Source organism: Toxotes jaculatrix, chromosome 6 (assembly GCF_017976425.1).
Source record: "Toxotes jaculatrix isolate fToxJac2 chromosome 6, fToxJac2.pri, whole genome shotgun sequence".
In the NCBI taxonomy this organism is placed as follows: domain Eukaryota; kingdom Metazoa; phylum Chordata; class Actinopteri; family Toxotidae; genus Toxotes; species Toxotes jaculatrix.
In genome coordinates, this window is record NC_054399.1 from 8,504,492 (window position 1) to 8,523,880 (window position 19,389).

Below are 19,389 nucleotides of genomic sequence, written 5' to 3' on the forward strand. Positions count from 1 at the left end.
TAAAACTTGCAATAATTATGACGTCTTTTTGAACATCGCTGATCTATGCATTTTATTTAGCTTGATTTACATCAAAACTGCATTTATAGATTTTTTTGGCTAATTAAGGGCACTGCGGCAGGCACTGAACATTGACTAAGCACTGACATATTGTCACCTTATAAAATTATTATGGTGAACATGTTAGCAGATGCTTGCTAGTATCCAACAGAAACATAGCAACATGAGCTGGCTCTTTTGCTGCTAAACGTCCTCACCAGCTTACCGCTGGCTTTGTCTGAAGTTTGGTAATGATCAGCTAGTGTACTGTGGGCTTTAAGAGTTTTATTCATTTATTAAAGTTGCATGCCATAAAACCAAAACAATGAGCTAAAAGATGATAAACCACTCTGCAGAGCTGAGGGGAGCTCCAGAGTCAGGTTATAATTATCAATGGGCTGATCACTATGAGCAACCCCTTTCACATTATACAAAGTGATGTGACCCAGGGTTAATGGAAAAAAAAAAGTGATTTCTAATTTACCTTTGTAATTATGCATCTTGTTCACACATGTATTGACTTCAGTGAGGAATCAGAGGCAAAGAGGTGGATTTTGCCCTTTTTCCACTTGTCATATTTACCTATATTATTCCTCTAATGTTCACCTGTGTTGTTCTGCTCATCTATTTACACACGCTTATTCCCGTTCGACAGCTCTTTGATGTGGAAAGAAAACAAAAATTAGTGCAATTTCCCCTCTGTAATTTTCCACCACTCTTTCACACCCCACACCCTCTGCTTGTGGGCATTCACAGTGAGGGACCAGCTGTGTGCTTTTTCACTCTGGATCAAGTGATACTTTATTATTTTCTCTGTTTTCTGGGGAGGCAGGAAAGCTGGGATGACTGGCGCAGCGGCAGAGCTGCCAAGTCAAACAGCAGGGTTTATTTGTGGACAAGTGTAGGGAGAGCTGGGGCGACACCCACTCCCCATTTTCACTGGAGACTCTTATTAGGAGGAAAGACAGAAGGCTTTGGGGACTGGAGGGGTGTATACAGTGTGTATGGATACCTATGGGTCTGGTTTTACTAGAGGAAAAAAGACAAACAAGTGGAGAAGAGACAGCAGAGAATGAGGGCAGTAGTGGATGTGGAGAGAATCAACTTTAGACAGAGGAAGGAAGGATAAGAAAAATACAGGGGGATGGGGGGTGGAAGTTCAGAGGATTTTTACCATACCAAGTTAAGAGAGGGATATCTCCCATCATTAGACTCTCACCCCCTGCCTCAGAGAGGAAATAAGACAGGAAGGAAGGAAGAAGGAGGGGGAAGAATGGGAGGCTTTCTGTGGAAGCTGAGAGCAGCGGGCCTCTGCCACTGGGATTGTCCCTCTGGTAATCCCTGGATTTCCTAGGCTGAGACAGGAGGTAGACAAGGCAGGGTGAGAGACTTGGTGAGACAGAGAAAGAGAGAATGAGAGAGGAAGGAAAGGAAGTGGGAAGAGAAAGAGGGGCAGAGACAAAGGAGAAACAATAGTCAAAACACTGGCGCAGTCTTCAGTGGAAAATATCTGAAATGTCTTCTCTTTCATTTTCGGCAATATGCGGTTTGTGTACAGGTACTGTTCAAAGAGGAATGTGATGTGTGTAATTATTAGCGTGTGTGCTTATGGGTGGCTGTGATGTGTTTTTGAGTGTGCATGCATGTGTGGGTGTATTGTGGGTATTAATAGGGATAAAGGTTTGGAACAAAGTAAGGTTCTGGCTTGCTGCAGCTCATGCCAGATGTGATGAGCTGAAAGTGCTGCTCACCTTCCAATGGGGCAAATGAAACACAAGGCGCCGAAGGGGCTGTGAAACTATTTTGGCAATGATCGGACATTGGAGGTTGTATTTGAGGCGTTTTTATGCTTGAATGTTGCCTTTAAAGCCTCTGACAGGTTACATGATTCCCTTGGAGTAAAAAAAAAAAAGAAAGTCTTGAGGACCCTTGTTGATAAAACTGTAGGAGACAGTGAAGCGATCATGTGAGGCTGTCCAGACAACTTTGATGTGGTCTTGTGTGACACCATCTTTCCACCCTAATGTATTCAAGGTGCTTTTCAGAGTTTGTGTAGACTAAAAGATCAGACAACAGCAGGCTTTTAAAATACCCCCGCCACTCCTACATGCACATTCGAGCATGAAGTCATACTGAGACAGAAAAGGTTAAAAGAAAATGGACACAGGGGTGTTTTTTTTATTAATTCTTTTATGCTTCTCTACTGCAGCTATGAAGGGCAACGTGTACTCACACAAATTGGTATCCACCCTTTTTTGGGGGGTTGCTCTGTGAGGGACAGGGATGAGATATCGCACTTCTCCTATTCTTGGTTTGCCCTGGATGTTATTTCAACTCCCTACCTCCTTCCCCTCTGTAACCCCCAGGGTGCTGTGAACCCAATCCCCTCATGTCGCTTGTAGCCGGAGCCCAAGGGGGAAGCCGGCCCGGCCCAGAGGAACCCAGCAGTGCGTGTCCTGGGTCAGGGGTCTAGCTCTTCTCTTTCTCAGGTGGTGAAACACAAGCGGCTCTCAGGGAGACGAGAGCGGTCGAGGGGAACGCACCACTCTGAAACTGTTTAGACTGACCAGAGATAAAGATGGAGAGAAAAAGCTGAATTGTAATTCTAGATGAATTCTCTGTATTTAAAAAATATTTAAAGTCTGTGGGGAAAAAAGTTTTATAAAGCCTTTGTGGCTCCAGAGCGAGCTTCGCAAAATCTGATATACTGCTTCGAGTGATGCCACTTGAGTCAGCTTTGGTTGGGGCTGACATTTGAAAATAAAAAAAAAATCTGCAGTGTGGAGCTTACCGCTACGCATCTCTGCTTGAGGACACATTAGCTGCTAGTGGCATAACACAGCTGAATCTCTGACTGAACTGTCAGTGGTTGAGTTGCACTGTGGGTAAATGTAGGTGCCACGTTTTGACTGCTGCATTAATTTGAAAACTTTTTTCTCAAAAACTGTCCATCATGAGTCTGAAATTGTAACAGGAGTTCAACACAAAATCGGTACTAAATCGGCAGTACTCTTTTAAAAGGCCTTGCTGCAAAACTCATAAACTCAGCATCCTGTTTTCAGTGATTCATATCTTTTATTTTCTTTTATTAAATTTTCTTTCGTTTTTTTTTTTTTTAAATTAAGGCCACACTTCCCATACACCCTGTTGCTCTGTGTCACAAAGATAACGTTGGAGCACGTCCCTCCTCTTTCTCTTCCATGTGTGCTTGTTTTGAAGAGGTGAATAAGGATAAAACCAAATAACAGCACTTTACTTGCCCCACATTGTTAACTTAAGCACCCTTAGCAGTAAAACAACCCATTGTGTGCAGTAAAGTTGTGGTTTTGAACCTGGGAGCCAGGACCGAGATAAGAAAGAATAAGAGGATGAAAAAAAATTGCGGCTGCTTACACTTCTCTGTTGTTTTTTTCTGACTTTTCTCTAACCCTTGCTTTTTTCTTGTGAAATATTGGATGGTTTTATCTTTGGCAATGAGGAGATGAAAGAATCGAAGAAGTTCAGAGGGGAAAATGAGGGATTGCAAGCAGGTCCTGGTCCATCTTAAGGTGTCACAAACCAAAAAAGTTGGCAAACAGCGCTGAAAAGCAGTCCAGTCTTTCCCCTATTGTGGCACAATGTCATGATAAGAAAGGTGATGATTTGTTGATAATTTGGTGTTTTGTGTAACACCAGTGAGGTTACGAAAGGAAAAGGAAAAACCCATGGGAGTTTGAAGAAATAAAATGGTAAACTGAAGCCATGGTAGCGGCTTTCCCAGTTCACAGGGATGAAAATGGAGCAGAAAAAATGTAGAAAAATACATGGACGGACAAACTGAGAGAAATTAAATAGAGCAGGGAAAAAAGTGGGAAATGCGTGGAACAGTTCTCCTGCCTGACGCTCGCAGGCACCACCAGGGATTCCTTCACCTGCCTGGTTATACCCAGTCATTTTCCATGCCAGGCCTATGCCCTTACACCTAACCCACACTCTCCCCAACACAAAAACAGAAGAATCACCTCCATCTGTACAACACATGCTCCTCTCATAGAGAACAAGGATTTATTTGTGTTATACCATTCTTTCACACTTTCAGATCTCTCTAGCTTTTGTTCTCTGTTCTCTTTCTTCCTCATACCACTACTCCTCCCTTCCTTTGTTCTTCTCTCCTTCTCTGTTGGTTTGCATGAAAAGTGGAATAGTGTCTCATTGTTTCACCGCATCTGAGAAAGAAGAAGTAATGGATAGAGAAATTAAAAGGCTGGCTTGGGGAAAGTGGACTCAAGGGAGTGTAAAAGATTGAAGGAGACAGCACAGGCATGTGACAGTGTTTAGTTTTTCTTAATCTGTGTATTAACTGGTGTTGTTAATGATGTGTGCTTTCTTTAAATGTCTTTTACAGACTCCTAGCTATCAAGTAAAATAGTAATCCTGGGTATTAGATTGTCTCCTCTTTGCCAAAGTTCAATATTTGGCCTCCACAGTTTGACACTTCCTCCTGTCCTATCACACTGTGAAGCCCTTTAGCTCTATCCATCACTCACATTCTCCGATTCAGATTTAAGGAGGAATAATGCGGGACTGATGTAGTCGACAAGAGTGAGCTCTCTCAGTTCCAGCCCCTTGTCATCGGCACCTTCTCATTACATGCCTCAGACCCGTAAAACCTTCAAACAAGCTAACACTGTTGCTAGCTAACAGCCAGGATTTAATGCACTTCAAGGTCAATTGCTGCAATGCACACACATGTTGATAAATGATATTTTAACTCTGAAACATAAAAGATCTCTCCAGTTTTTTAAAAATGTTTTTTCTTTTCTTTTCTTTTTTTTTTTTTTTTAAATGTTGCTCCCACTCCTGCCCTGCCCCCTCGTTCTGTTTTCTTTCCAATGCTCGCTAATGAATTTTTGGAGTACTGCGCTCAGTTTGCAGGTTCCAAGACCATCCGTGTGCTCTGCTCCTTCCAGCTTTGTTCTTATAAAGCTTTTATTTAATTAAAATGGGAGTTTCTCACGCATGTATTAGATGAGACGAGGAAAAAAGAAGAGAGAAGAGAGACCTGCAGTAGTAAAGTATGTGGTGAACAGAGTCAATGCTAGTTACTTTGAAAAGGCCTGGCTGTAAAAGAGCCAGTCTGTCAGAGTGAGTGGACCACTTCAGCATGAGAACACCCACTCTGTCAGTCAACACATGCGTGCACGCACACACACATATTTACACTTATGCATATACGTGCAAGCGCGCACACACACAGGGAGTGTTTGCATTTTTCCTCTCTCTCCCTCTTTCTCCCCCTCTGCCTCTCCCACAGTGATTGACATGCTCACTTATTCAGCCAAGCACAAACTCAGGCGCCATGGATACAGCTGCAGAGATGTTCTTTCCCCGGGAGACGGACAATATTGAAATAACAACTCCCTTAACAACATAACCAACCACACACACACACACACACACACACAGTCTCCCTTCTTACCCTAGCTGTCTGTCCTGTCCGGTGCTGTTTGCCATGTTAAAGGAAACTACTGAAGCTGGCTGCATTACAAAAGCCTGGCAGGTGTGTGTGCTCTGCCAGCTCTGGACCCCTGACTCTGCCCAGGGCCTGCTCTGGTGTTTCTCTTGGAAAAACCCTCGAGACGTGGCAAACAGCCCTGTGGGTCAAGGACTTGTGGCAAACCTACTGGCACAGAATCAGGATGTGCAGAAGCAGAAGTAGTCACCGTAGCTAGTTAGTAAGGCAGGTATTAGCCCCTCTGGGCCTGGCATCACAGTTTTAGAGCAATAAATGAATCACATGCGAGATGGAACTAGAAACTGAAATGAAGTATTGTGTCATTACCAAGCCAGTAGGGGGGCTTCGGAGTTTAGGAAGTCTGTTCCTGAGATATGAGCTGAGAAAAGCACAAAAGTAATATTTTTTTCAGCACTGAAATGGTCACAGGTTTAATCGAAACGTATTCCTGGATTATGTGCCTCTGGCAGGGTGACAGCGTGGCGCTGAGTGTAGCAAAAATTATGCTGGATGAAACATGTCAAAAAGAATAAATGCGATCTGACTCAGTTCTTGGTTGTACAGTGGGAGGAAAGGGCTCAGGATCTGCTGCTGGCAGAAAAATGAGAGGAAGATGGAGGCTTTTGGAGTGAAAGTGGGGGAAAAAAAACGGGAAGAGAAAAGCAAAGAAAAGAAAGGGGGATAATGAGAGAGTTATATATGCTGTTAGCTCATCAGTTGTCGCTTTGCATTATGAAAAGAAAAACACACAAGAACTAGAAAGCTCACAAGGCTGGTTAGCAAACATAATGACCTCAGAGAGAGGGAGAGAGTCACAAGGTTGAGCTTAGAGCTTGGTTGTGATTATCCCAGCGTAAAGGTTACCTGGAGTTGAAACATTCAATATGCACGATATGAGCACTTATGATTGAGAAAACACAACTAAATTGTGTGAATTACAACCCAGACTTTTGACATCGGCCTCAATCAGTTGTGCAGCTGTATCGGCCTTAAGCTGCTCCACAAATCATCTGGGCCAGGATGCTGACGTTCTCCCTGCAGTATTTTCCGAAGCGCTACAGTCAGGTTTCTTGGTAATTAGGATCTTAGACATGGATCAGTCTGGTGTGGTTTGAAGACATGATGAGCTGAATCACTTATTCTAATCAAGTAAACTGGAACTGTCTTACTGGATGCAATGTAGAACTGTGTGAAATCTGCTGCAGTTCCACAAAGAAAGAAAGAAAAAAAAAACACATTTTCCTCTTCAAACACACCTCTGGTTCCTGTAAGAGAACTCAACAGTGATTGACAACTTGGTCCCAGTTGCCAGGCCAGTCAGAGGTGGCGTGGGATTGTAGAAGGCGGGAGCTGGGAGGTTAACCCCTGGTGTCTAGGACAGCTGTGGAGTCATTGGACTGGCTGGCGGCTGCACGCTATAAATTCTCTCTAAAGAGGGTTTACTTTTGATTTTAATGGGCGCCGTAAATTTACGGCACCCTGGTCCTGGTGAAAGAGAAAGAAGGGTTACTTTTAAAGGGTCTCTCTCTCTCTCTTTCTCTTTAGCTCTCTCTTTCCCCCCTGTTCTCTCCCTTGTTCAGAAGAAAGTCAGTGTACTCTTGCCATGTCTTTTGTGGTCTGATTTTACCTGTACCCAGCCTGTATGGAAAGTGTATGAAAATATCCTGAAAGAAATTAAAATGCTGCAAAAGAACTCGTATTTCTCCAACACTCAGCATAAGGGCTTCATTGTATATTAAGGTCACATTGTATTTTTAAGGAGGAACACGGGCCATGCTTGCACACTTTCTCCCTCCTTCGTGGTAAATTCCTCTTAAGCACAGGGGCAGAGAAAACCGGGTTTGTGGACGCAGAAACTAACAGCACCCTTCCCGTCTTTTCGTCTCTCTCTCTCTGCAGGTGCTGTTTGCTTTGAACCAGACACTGCTGCAGCACGAGGGCGTTCGAGCCGGCAGCCTGCAGGGCTCCTACACCACTGAGGACCTCATTACACACTACAACTGTGGTGACCTCAGCTCCATCATCTTCAACCATGACACCTCACAGGTTGGTCTCCTCCTTTAGATTTTAAATCACCCAGCTTGTAGAGATGCTGCCTTAAAGGGTGGTTCATCCCAGTATAAAAAATGTACCTATTCACCTATTTGTCAGCTGAAACAGTTTTGAACTCTGTGTGTCTGCCCGCTACACAGAAAGGTTGCCTGTGCACCTTCATAACAGCCTCCATCATATCAGATAAAGAATTGTATAAGGGTGTTGCTTGTTCTTTGAAGTTCCAACAAGGGCAAAGAAATGCCGTAAATAAAATCCAGCTTGCAAAGCATAATCCAAAAACAACATTTTTCTCATTATCTATTACATTTTCCCACTTGCAAAGCTTTCCATAGTCCAACAACAATCTGCCACAAAGGTCATGAAAAAGATTTTTTTTGCCGTCTTTTTCCAGTTTGACAAGTTTTACAATGCGCTTCATGACTTTGGCCCATAAGAGCACAGAGCAGTCTTTGATGCACAACTGGAGACAAGGCAAAAGAAGAATGTATTCTACCAATTTAATCATACCTATTGGTGAGGCATCACCATCTGTACACTAGATGACTGCTCCACACCCACACACCCATGTTCATCACTTTTCCACCAACTGGAAAGAAAAAACACAGCTCATCTTCTGTACAAAGTGGCAATTAATGGGTTCAGGTTGACTTTGGCATTTTTGACAATGCCCAAGTTTCCAATTCAGTAACATATTCACACAAAATAACAGCTACTTGCAGCTCCAGTCCAGAAACATCTGTAACGGTGTTCAAAAAACTAAATCTGTCAGACCCTCGATTTGAGCTGGCAATAGTTTCATACCCGCTTCTCTGCCATTACGCTATCGTCACCTCAAACTTTTGGACTTGCACATCAGTTTCACAAAACTGCACATTGCCATATTAATCCCTCTGAACCTCAAGTTACTTGATAGTCTGACACTTTAATAGCTCTGGACTCAGCCGTAAATACACCATCTGACCTGCTCTAACTTTGTGTTTCCTAACATAGCCTTTGCTCCTTCTGTGATGGCCTGCTCATACATCTTCACACCCAGCTCTGCTAGCTGTCAAAAGGCCATTCAATATATAGTACACAGACACACACATAGTGTAGGCTCCACATGCAGTAGCTCTCACTTCGTCTCCAGCCTTAAATTCAGATTTACTCGAAAGCCCTCCTCATAAGTCAATTATGCTGTGTCAACCTCCCTCGCTGATCCTCAAGTCCCATTAAATCTAACACACCATGTAACCTCAACTCACCGCTCAACTGCTGAGATTCCACATCATTTACAGCAGAGACACACACAGTAAGAAAAAATACTGTTCAGACACTTCAAAACTCACCATGGTGCTATTGTTGAGTCTTGACATAAGACTCATATTTCCCCTTTTTTCCCTTCTTTCTCCCTCTGTCTCTCCCTTTGTCTTCGTCTATCCATCTCCTGCTCTCTTGGGGCCATGAAGAGCTTGTTAGCCACAGTTTCACCTGCAGTCGTGGCTACAGTTGTCTCCTGCATGAACGCTTTAAATCATTCTAGTTCGCCCCTGCTCCTCATGTCATAATAGCATGTATTAACATTCCCCGGCACATGCTAGAGCAATCAGACGCCTGACTCTGGTGCCTGCTTCTGTAGCCCTGGTGATCTATAGCAGGTTAGTGTGTGCGTGTGTGTGAGAGAGAGAAAGCGAACTTTCGAGGCCGTAAAAGAGCAGGTGTTTTTTGATAGATAGGATCTAATCCAGAGGCCTCCAACACCCCTGATGCTCCCCCAGCTCAATCTTCAATGAAGGTTGATGATGTGCCCCAGAACACAGCTCAGCAGAATGGTGCAAGACAGGTTAATATGTGTCAACACTCAACTGGGGCCAAATCCACCAGGGACACAAAGTCAAAGTGAGACAGAGAATAACAATAGTTAGAAAAGAGAAAAGAAAAAAAAAGGTAAAGGAAGAGTGGTAAGTCCTTGGTGCTTCTGTGGTTTTCATGCTAAGGCAAAGAAAAGGAAATCCAGGTAGATCACAAAAGAAAGGAAAAGAAAAAGTGAACAAAACAGAAAGGAAACAAAATGGAAGTCAAAGAAGAGGAAGTGAAGGTGTAAAAAAAGAGAGCAGAAGAGGAAAAAAACAGCTAAATCAGAGGGAAAAAGAAAGATTAAAGAGGAAAATTGCTGGCAGGACAGTCTGACTGAGCAAGTGAGTGCAGAGAGGTACCAGTAGTCAGGAAGGGAGGAAATATCTCGCTGTCACTCTACATTTCCTGTGCAGGTTGGGATAGAGAGCAGCTAATGGCCTTTCCTGTGATAACTTATCTGCATTTACTGCTACACTCCCACCTTGACCCCTTTCCGACCGAAGACTTTTTTCCTCTCGTCATGAAACACTCACGCTATCCTCACTCATCAGAGCCATGATGAAGCACTCCTTCTCCACCTCTCTCGCTCTTTAACTCATTCGCTCATGTTTAGGATGAAGTCCTGTCAATCAGGCTGAACCTGGGTCATTCACCCTGAAAAAACACAGATAATACAAGGCTGAGTAATGTGGCTTTCCTCATACAAGCCATTTGGACTTGATCAGGTATTGAAATTAACAACCACCAACCAGAACAATGTGGGAGGCGGGAAGCACCCTTATGTTGCTGCACACCGAAAAGAGCAGTCCACCAATCCACCAATTTAGCATTGGGCATTGTTTTGTTCAGCAAAATATGGCCTCTTCATTACCCACAATGCAACTCAACCGCCGACAGCTGAGTCAGAAATTCAGGTGTGTTATGGTAATAGCAGCAAATGTAGCCTCGAGCTGCTACCTTAAAGCAGAGATGAGGAGCAGGCCACAGAAGCCTGGTAAGCTCACTTCTTCATCTCCATACCCCCAGATTTCCTTCATTTTCAAACTTGTAGTCTTCAGCCCCAACTGATGCTGCTTCAACTGACATCACTTGAAGGAATTTATCAGATTTCATGCACAGGAGGTTCTATACAACTGTTTTTACACACGCAGTAGTGGTCCAAGACCTGTTAGCAGACTTTCATGTGCACAATCTCTGGAGTTCCCCTTTATCGCACATCACAAATGAAAGAAAGAAATATCCAGTGTAGGTGTTATTGTTACAATAGATATTTATTATTTAGAACCGATTATGTGAAACAGACTGTAAGAAGATCAGTGGAGGGAGTGAAAGAAAATGTACGCCCAAACACACATGGAGAGACACAAAGACATACTGTCACAAAAAAAATAAATCTTTGTTTCTCTAATCATGTCATTTTTTCCATCTTGGAAAGAAAGACTAAAGGTTGGGTATTCTCAGATTTGCTGTGTACTCTTGGTTGTCCACGCGAGACCAGTTAAGGAAGGTAAAAGAACCATAGATCCCACACAAACTGCTCAAATGTCAGTTTTATAGTTGGTGCACCAATCCACTTTGAAAGTCTTTGTGCATAATATCAAGCTTTTATACATCCCAAAGATTTAACATGAATTCAAGTCATCAGCTTGAAATTATGTGGTTTTAGTGAAAGGAAACAGGGGAACGTGCTGGTGTATTAGGATTTTACCTATGTCCAATAATTCATATTTTACAGCTTATATATCAAGAGAAAGAATCCGGTGCAGGTACAGTGCTAAGTGCTCTGAAAGGAAGTGAAAGAGCTAAAGACAGAGAAAGAGCAACAAAAGTGTGTGTGTGTGTGTTTAGGTGTGTTTCTGAATTGGACAGCTAAGACCCTGATGCCAAACCCCAGCTACCCCACTGCTGACCCCTGCTCATCCTCGCAGATTAACAGCCTGTTGAATCTACTGACGCAGCCAAGAGTGGAACAGGGCCAGTGTGGCCTGTCTCTGCACTGTCTGCCTCTTAATAAATCACACAGCAATTAAACACACATCCACACACTCACACTGGTGGATATACTGTACTTGCATGTGCACGCATACACTTGCCTTCACATATATAAACATATCAGTGCACACACAAACACACACACACACACACACACACACACACACAGTGTTGACACCTTTCTCCTCTCTATGTCTCATTCATTGATGGCACGTCATTTAAAAACCAGCCTGCTGAGCCAAGCTTCACATTGGTCATTTTCTGTGAAGCTGCAGCACCAGAAACATTCCTGGTTGCCAGGTCTCACACTCACACGGGCACACTCATGTTGCCAGTTTGTCACCAACACACCCATTCACTACTTTCCTTTCTTTCCATTTCAGTTTTTTTTAATGCCCTTTCTTTTTTCTCTGTGTGATATATACTTTAAATCAGGGTTCTTCAACGTTTTCAGGCCAAGGACCCCGAAACTGATGGAGAGATGGAGCAAAAAACTCTGTAATCAACCAAAAATTTCACGACCCCTCTGCAGTACCTCCACGGACCCCCTGTTGAAGACCTCTGCTTTAAATAATTAATTAATTCCTCTATAGAGTTTCACTGTAAAACGTTTTTTTTTTAAATTATAATTTTCTTTCTATTTGTCTCTTATCTCTCAGCTGCCTCATTTCATCAACAGCTCTCTGCCAGCTCACGACCGCATGACAGCCCAACAGATTGACAGCTACTTCCGCCAGGAGCTCATCTACAAACGCAATGAGCGAATGGCTCGCCGTGTGTCTGCCCTGCTGCAGAGAAATCCTAACCAGACGTACTTTTTCGCTTTTGGTGCAGGTAAGGGAGTCTGAAATACTTCACAGGGGATGTGTAGGGATAGGTTCAGTTTCTCGCCCTGGGACACTTTGACAGGCAACATCAGCTGACTTTTGACCTCCTGGTCATGGGATGTCTCTCTAACTCCAGGCCAAACAATGTGAGAATCCATCATAGCAGCAACTCTAACCTGAATCTCTATTTTGCATTAAATGAGGTCTTTCCAAACACACTGTTACTGGAGTTGAGAGTGTGTGTGTTTCACTGTAATTGTGGAGTGAGCGCTAATGTCTGTTTATGGTGAACAATTTGCTCTCTTTTGTGTTTGAAATCAAAACTGGAGAAAAAGCAGGACAATAATAGTGTGCAATGGTTCCCAGATCTCTGGCATGAAAAAAATGTGTGTCTACGCAAGTGTACGCACGCACACACACAAACACATGCACAGAAGTTTCAATTACAGCCAGCTCCCACCTCAGAATTGAAGAAACCATGAGCTGTTTGTTTCAATTAGCATTCCTGGCTAATGCTGCTAATGTTTCCTGAATGCTGTAGTGTGTCCTGAGGGGAGCATGTGTATGCGTGTGTGTGTATGTGTGTATAAACATACACACACGTGTAAGTGTGTTTGCCTGCAAAAACAGGTGGCGGGTGTCTATGCGTCTGTTTGCTGTACGACTGTGTGTCTGTGTTTGTGCATGTGAAAATGGGTGGTACTGCCTCTAGGATGTGCGTGCGTGTGAGTGTGTGAGAGAGTGCATACAAGTGTGTGTGTGTGTGTGCCACAGCGTATGATTAATGCTGAATGCCTGGTTCCTTCCTCTGAGCATTCTGTGATCCCTCTGCTCTTTGTGCTGTTTGGACAAGGCCACTGTTGCACCGTTCAGTTGCTATGTGTGTGTCTGAGCACTTGAAGTTGAGCGCACGCACTATGACTGTTAAGAGGGTATAAATTTGTGCATAAAAATGAGGGCTGATGATACGTCCTTCTCCTGTTACACTCTGTGTTTGTGAAATAATAGGACCTGTAGAAAGCCAGTGAACCCAGTCCAATTCCTTAGGCTAAAAAAGGCATCGAGGAGTTGGAACGGAGATTAGCAAGGGAGTGAAAAAACAGTCATGTTTCCTGTATACAAGTTGAATAAGGGATGATTTGATATGACCTTTTCTAAGGCAATACGCTTGACAAGGAGACATATTTTTGTTTTTGTCAGAAACATACAGAATATTAAATACAGAGACTTTTGAAAGTAAAGTGAAGTGAAAACAGTTTTCCCAGCTGAATGAAACAGTACTAAGGCCCTTATATCTCAGTTCCCTTTGCTAACATAGGTTGTTTTACGTTGAATGTGTGGAAGGGCAGCGTTGAGAAAAAAGATGGTGTTCAGCCAAGAAATCCTGTGTGGATAAACATGTGAGCGTGTATGTGGCTGTGTCTCAGACTTTGTCAGGTTACATTAAGCAGACTGGCAACACTTACTAACAAGCTTCTTTACTTGGAATATAGAGTGAGAGGATGGTATGAAACAGTGCTCATAACCCATCTACATAAAACTGACATCTCTCATCCTTCACTGCTAATTCTAAGTCTTGTGAATTTGTGTCACTTGGGGAATTGATGTGAAACAACAGGGACTTGTTTAGCCTAAAAAGACACATTTTACCTTTTAAACCTGTTCTAATGCAGCCTTGTGTTTTCCATGTTGGCCTCCTTTAAATGTTTGCCCTTCACTAAAGCAGCTGTGTGTCTTAACTTTCCCCTTGTGTCCAACCTGGCCTGGATAGACAGGAGGTGAACATGTGTGTCAGGTCACCTACAGGCTGCACCGTTGTGTGAGAGAGAACTGACAGCTAGTGTGAAGTGATAAGAACCATTACAGTTATAGCCTGCTGCGTGCATAAACACATCCGCACACACATGCACATACTTGGATTCATACCTAAACATGCAGACAGAATTTTGCACGCTTATGCAAATACTTTATAATGTAAACAAACAAGCACATTTAATCACACACATACAGTAAACACAGAAGTCTCAGTTAAAGCCTTTGCAAGGCCAAGCAGATTGCAGTCAGTGAGGGCCACATTTACACACATGGAGGAGCAGGGGAAATTCAATTCAATTTTGCGCTCACAATCTGCATGTAATTAGTGTTTGATTTACTACAGCAGCAGCTAATTATGCACCTAGTTACCGGGGCTGCCCTCTAGGTTCACACAAGGAGAACTTTGAAGTTCAAGAAAGAAATCAAAAACTAGTGATTCTAAAATAGAAATACTCATTAATTACAGCATGCTAAGGGAATATAAAAAAAATACTAAGTCTGCATTAAACTAATATAGAATATTACTGATCAAATAAGGCTGGTTTCTGGAGATTTGTAAAACTAGTACAGTGGAAGTCATTAAACATATGTCTGAGGAGATTAAAGAGAAAGTCATTGAAACTATTATCATAGTGTAGTATCTGCGTAACAAATTTAAAGTTCAAATTTAATGGCCACAGAGTTGGAACAAATTACATGCAGATCGGTATTGAATACAGGTTATTAACTAAATCTTTTCCACAACATTTCCTTAGAAGAAATTTATACCCTACCACACTTATCATGTCCCCTCTCATTAGTTAATATACTCCTGTAAAGGCATATACATAGAGAGTAATGCACTTCACTAGTTAGACCCAAATTGTGCCTCTGATGACCAATTCCAGGCTGTTGTGTCTGTCTGATAAATGCCACACGTCTCTTGATGCAAATTAACCAAAAACCAGACACAAAAGGTTCAATAAATCAGGCTTAATAAAGTCTCTCCCATGCTGTAATCACAAAGCATCCTTTTTCTCCTCTGTTATTTCGGCCGTTAGGACGCTGACTCATGTCTTTACGGTCCTGTAACTGTCCCTGCTGGTCCCAGTTTCCCATTGGCTGTAACCAGCCATGAAATTTTATCATCCAGTGATGCCAGGATGTATTAAGTGACAGCCTGGACTCCTAGAAATCTGACTGTGCTCGCATTGCTCTGGAATCGACCAGGTTCACTTTGTAAAATAAGTTGTACTTGCAGTGTGTACCATACTGCATATTTTGAGTAACAAAGAGAAATAAAGAGGACGGGAGGTGTGAGGGTTAAGATTATTCAGGCATATTTTAAAATAAATACAGCCTGGGGAGCCCGAATGTGGGCGTATAATAATGTGATCACATAAAATCCAATCTTTATGGTCAGATCTCAAAAATCACATTAACATGACGCGTGTAACTGCAGGGCCTTTGGCTCAAAGTGTATGGCTTATTCTTGTGAATTATAAAATGGAATAATCGTAGCATGGGACTTGAGAAGTTTTGGATCCTGGCGCTGTGTCTGACAGGCTCATGATCTCTCTGTTACCATAATCCCCTGTTTGTGTGTCTTTTTATGTCTGTGTCAAGTGGCTGTTTTTGTGTTTATCAGGTTGCATTTCTTCCATACAACAGATAAATATTAATGGCCCATCTGGCTGCCTTTGCCTTGGACCCCTCACTTCCAGTCTGAACCTTGTCCAGAGCGCAGAAGGAAAACAGGACTGTCGGGAAAGAGCTGGGGCAATGCTCAGGTCAAGGCCCTCTAGAGTTACCAATGTCGTAGTCCAATCCAGGAGTTTTTTTTTTTCACAGGGTAATTAAACTATACGATGTGTGTATAAAGTGGTTCAGGCAGGAAATCCATCTCTGCTCAGCTCAGCACCTTACTTCCCGGCCTCCCCCTTTCCTCTCAGTGTACACCTACACCTTCCTGTAGCACAAGTACTTTTATGTGCAAAATGTATGCCTTTGTCCTTGCTAAAGCAGTTTCTTTCTCTTCTTCTCTGCACTCTTTTCCTGCACACACGTGTTGCAACAGACATTCTTTATTTATTTTATTAATACAAATTACAGAGGTAAAAGAGTTCCAGCAGGCATAACTGAATTACTCCAGGCAATATAAGAGAGACTGACTGAGCAGTATTACCCTCTCACTGGAGCCTGCTGCTAGGCCAAGATTTTATGATATTGATGGTCTACAGCAGCAACTTGGTCAACAGTCATATTTCAGTTAGTAATTCAGAATAGCTGAATTCTTATGCACTGAGCTTATATAACTGTAAGTCTACAATTTATCTGTAAACTTCCCAGCTCTGTAGACTATATTGGCACTGTATCAAATGACTATATGAATGTGAAAGCAGTCACTAGCTATAAGCAGCATTTAAGCTTCATTTACAATAGCTCCTTATTTTGGTTTATACTTTTAGGGCCAAAAATTGCAGCAGCAGGCAGCAGTTGGTTACAAAACCAGCTCGGAAAATGGAAAAACACACTGTGTGCTACCAGCCTAGGAACAAACATAAGATAGACAAAGTCAGCGAGTTACCTAGTGAGGAAAGTTAGTGGCTAAAAAGTAGGAACATGACACCAAATAAATGTTTCTCTGTGTCTGCTGTCGTGTCAGTTTACTATTTGCTAATATGTTAACCATCCATAGCAACTTCATAAGATGATAGGGCTGTGATTGTCAGTTAGTTCCATCTTACAACCTCGGAGCCCAAAAAAAGAAAGAAAACAATAAAGCAGCTTTAAATGAACAGCTAATATTTAAAGTATAAGCTGTAATTGTATTTGATGAGAAGACTGATACCACTCTTGTGTCTGCAAAACATGAAGCTACAACCAGCAAGCTAGCATAGGGGGAAAGACTGGAAACAGGGGGAAAATGTCAAACTATTTCTTTTTGGCTGAAGTGAGTAACACTGTGTCACCAGATGAATATTTATCAAACATTTCTATTCAGCTTTTCCATCCATCTTCCCTCTGTCTCCTCACAGTCTCTCATCCTGTTCCTGAATGCCACTGTGGTCACTGCTGTTCACTATTACTATCAGTATTATGTAACAGGGACCAATCATAGACACCCATTGGTGCATGACGTAGTGTTAGTCCTGAGGCCAAGTGAACGCATCACAATTTCCCCTTGGACAGAGTGACACAGCAACGCCAGATGAAAGCAGTAAAGGGAGAAGCGTGCTGGCAGACACATTGTACACACACTGGGCACATGTTCTGTTGCTGTTATAAACAGATGAAATCCTCAATGTACTTTTTTTTTCTTCATCACTCACTCACCAAAATATGAATTCTCTGTCACCCTCTGTCCCAGTCACACACAAACAAATTAACACACTAATTTTTATACACAAGTCCATGCAGGGTTATCATTTATGCTGAAGAGTTGGGGGAGTGCTGCGAGGGTAGGCAGTGTGTTGTTGGAGTTCTATGGTGTGCTTCAGCAGGTTTTCATTTGCCAGTTCTCTGGCAGCCGCTGCTTGTTCTTATTGAAAACATCCCATGGAATTTCCTGACGCTGCTACGGCCTAGACACCACTTCACACAAATACACACTTACACGTGTGTTTGTGTATGTTTGCGACACAAAGTCATATGATCCGCAGAGATATTTATCACCAAAAAGAGTAGTTACTGTCAAAAATACACATGTACTATTGTTTGTTTTGAAGTCTGAGCCACTTTGGATCTGTTTGCCGAAAGTTGATTTTTGAGCATACGTTCTGCCGCGCAGGCCTATAATAGTCCATTGTGCAGGCAGAGCAGGACCATGTGTTTTGCAGTCGTTTGTGGTGTTGTGGTGTTGAAGTGATGACTGAGAGAGAGAGCGCCTGTCTGGCGTGCATGTCACTTTGTCTCTGCGGCTCTTCCTCTCTTAGTGCATATCTGCTTTTCTCAGCCCTTTTCCCTGTCTGACTGTCTCTGCCCTCCAGTCTGTCCTCAGCTCCAGTTCCATCTTTCTACCTGTCTTTCTGTCTTGCTTGCCATTCTATTTGATTTAAGCTGCTATCCTTTTGGTCTGCTCTATCTGTCCTTTCTATCTGGTACTGTCTCGCCTTTATTAAACTGACGCCATCCCTCACTGCTGTCAAGCTTGTCTCTTCTGCTTCACGCTGTCTTCACCTTCACATAGGACAGGAACATTTTATGAAGTGACAGAGATACCATGTATGTGCATCATGTTTTGTCCTTTGCTCTGCAGAGAAGAGGGAGAGATAGAGAGATATCGTTAGAGCTCTCCAGCTGACAGTTTGGGCTTCGCTCACATTTAAATTTATTTTTAACAGAAATGTGGTTTGGCCCAGAAGCCAATGTTGTTTGCTTCTGGGTGATAGAGCACATCACCACATAGCGTTTAGTTCTTTGGTCCAGTCGTGCCACTTTCATCTTGCTTCACTGTCCATTAGGGTGAAAATATTTCTTTCAACAGAACACACTCAAACTTCCAAGGAATTTATAATAATTTATGCATGGTCTGTTTTACTTAATAGAAAAAGTTTCATCCCAAAAAAGTCTTAAATGGTGATTTTTTTTTAAAAGAAGAATTTGGTGGTAATGAAAGACAAATATATATATATATATATATATATATATATATATATAAAATGTTTCTGTCCCATATGAGCAAACCTGATGTAGAATATTAGCACACATACCTTTCAACTACTGTAGCTACAGAATTAGTACTAATGCAATACCCATGTAAGGTTATGTCATCTTGTAAATGTTCAGGAATGTAACTTTGAGAGTTTGCATGGAAATCGTCTTATGGTAACTCTTAGCTAAACTCGTTGGACTCCTTGCTCTAATTAAATCAGTACAGCTCATTAGCTTGTTCAAAGATTACACACTTCATTAGCAAGTGAAAGAACATCTCATAGCTTATTTAGAGCCAATAAGCTTAATGCTACATTTCATAAACACACGGATGCTTCAGTCTTGCTTGCTTTGATCTTTTGAGCTTTAAAATTGGCCGACATGCACACAGCAGAAAGTATGTAGACCGAAGAATACAGGAATACAAAGGTTCACTTCTTGGGACCCATAGAACTGCTGGTTTTCCTGCTTGGCAGTTAATTGCATTCACCTGTTGTCCCAGGTGTAAATCAAGTCCTGATTAAATGGCAAGAATGAAAACCAGCTGGCCTCTGGGTCCTGAGAAATGACTGAGGTGAAACACTTGTCTCTGCCAGCACAGACACGGACACACACTCTAGAACATACATTTGTGCACTCATATTTACTCACAAGCTTGCACACACATACTGTATAAGCTATATGTACAGTAACATACCT

The 19,389-nt window shown here is 42.4% G+C and overlaps 1 protein-coding gene across 1 annotated transcript in view; it reads left to right on the forward strand.

Annotated features, from left to right (window-relative positions):
- trabd2b (TraB domain containing 2B) overlaps nt 1-19,389 on the forward strand; it is a 61,887-nt gene that overhangs the window by 30,503 nt on the left and 11,995 nt on the right. Inside the window, exons 3-4 of the mRNA XM_041039449.1 lie at nt 7,433-7,579; nt 12,076-12,250. Coding sequence (XP_040895383.1) covers nt 7,433-7,579; nt 12,076-12,250 — 322 coding nt within the window. The remainder of the gene's footprint in view (nt 1-7,432; nt 7,580-12,075; nt 12,251-19,389) is intronic.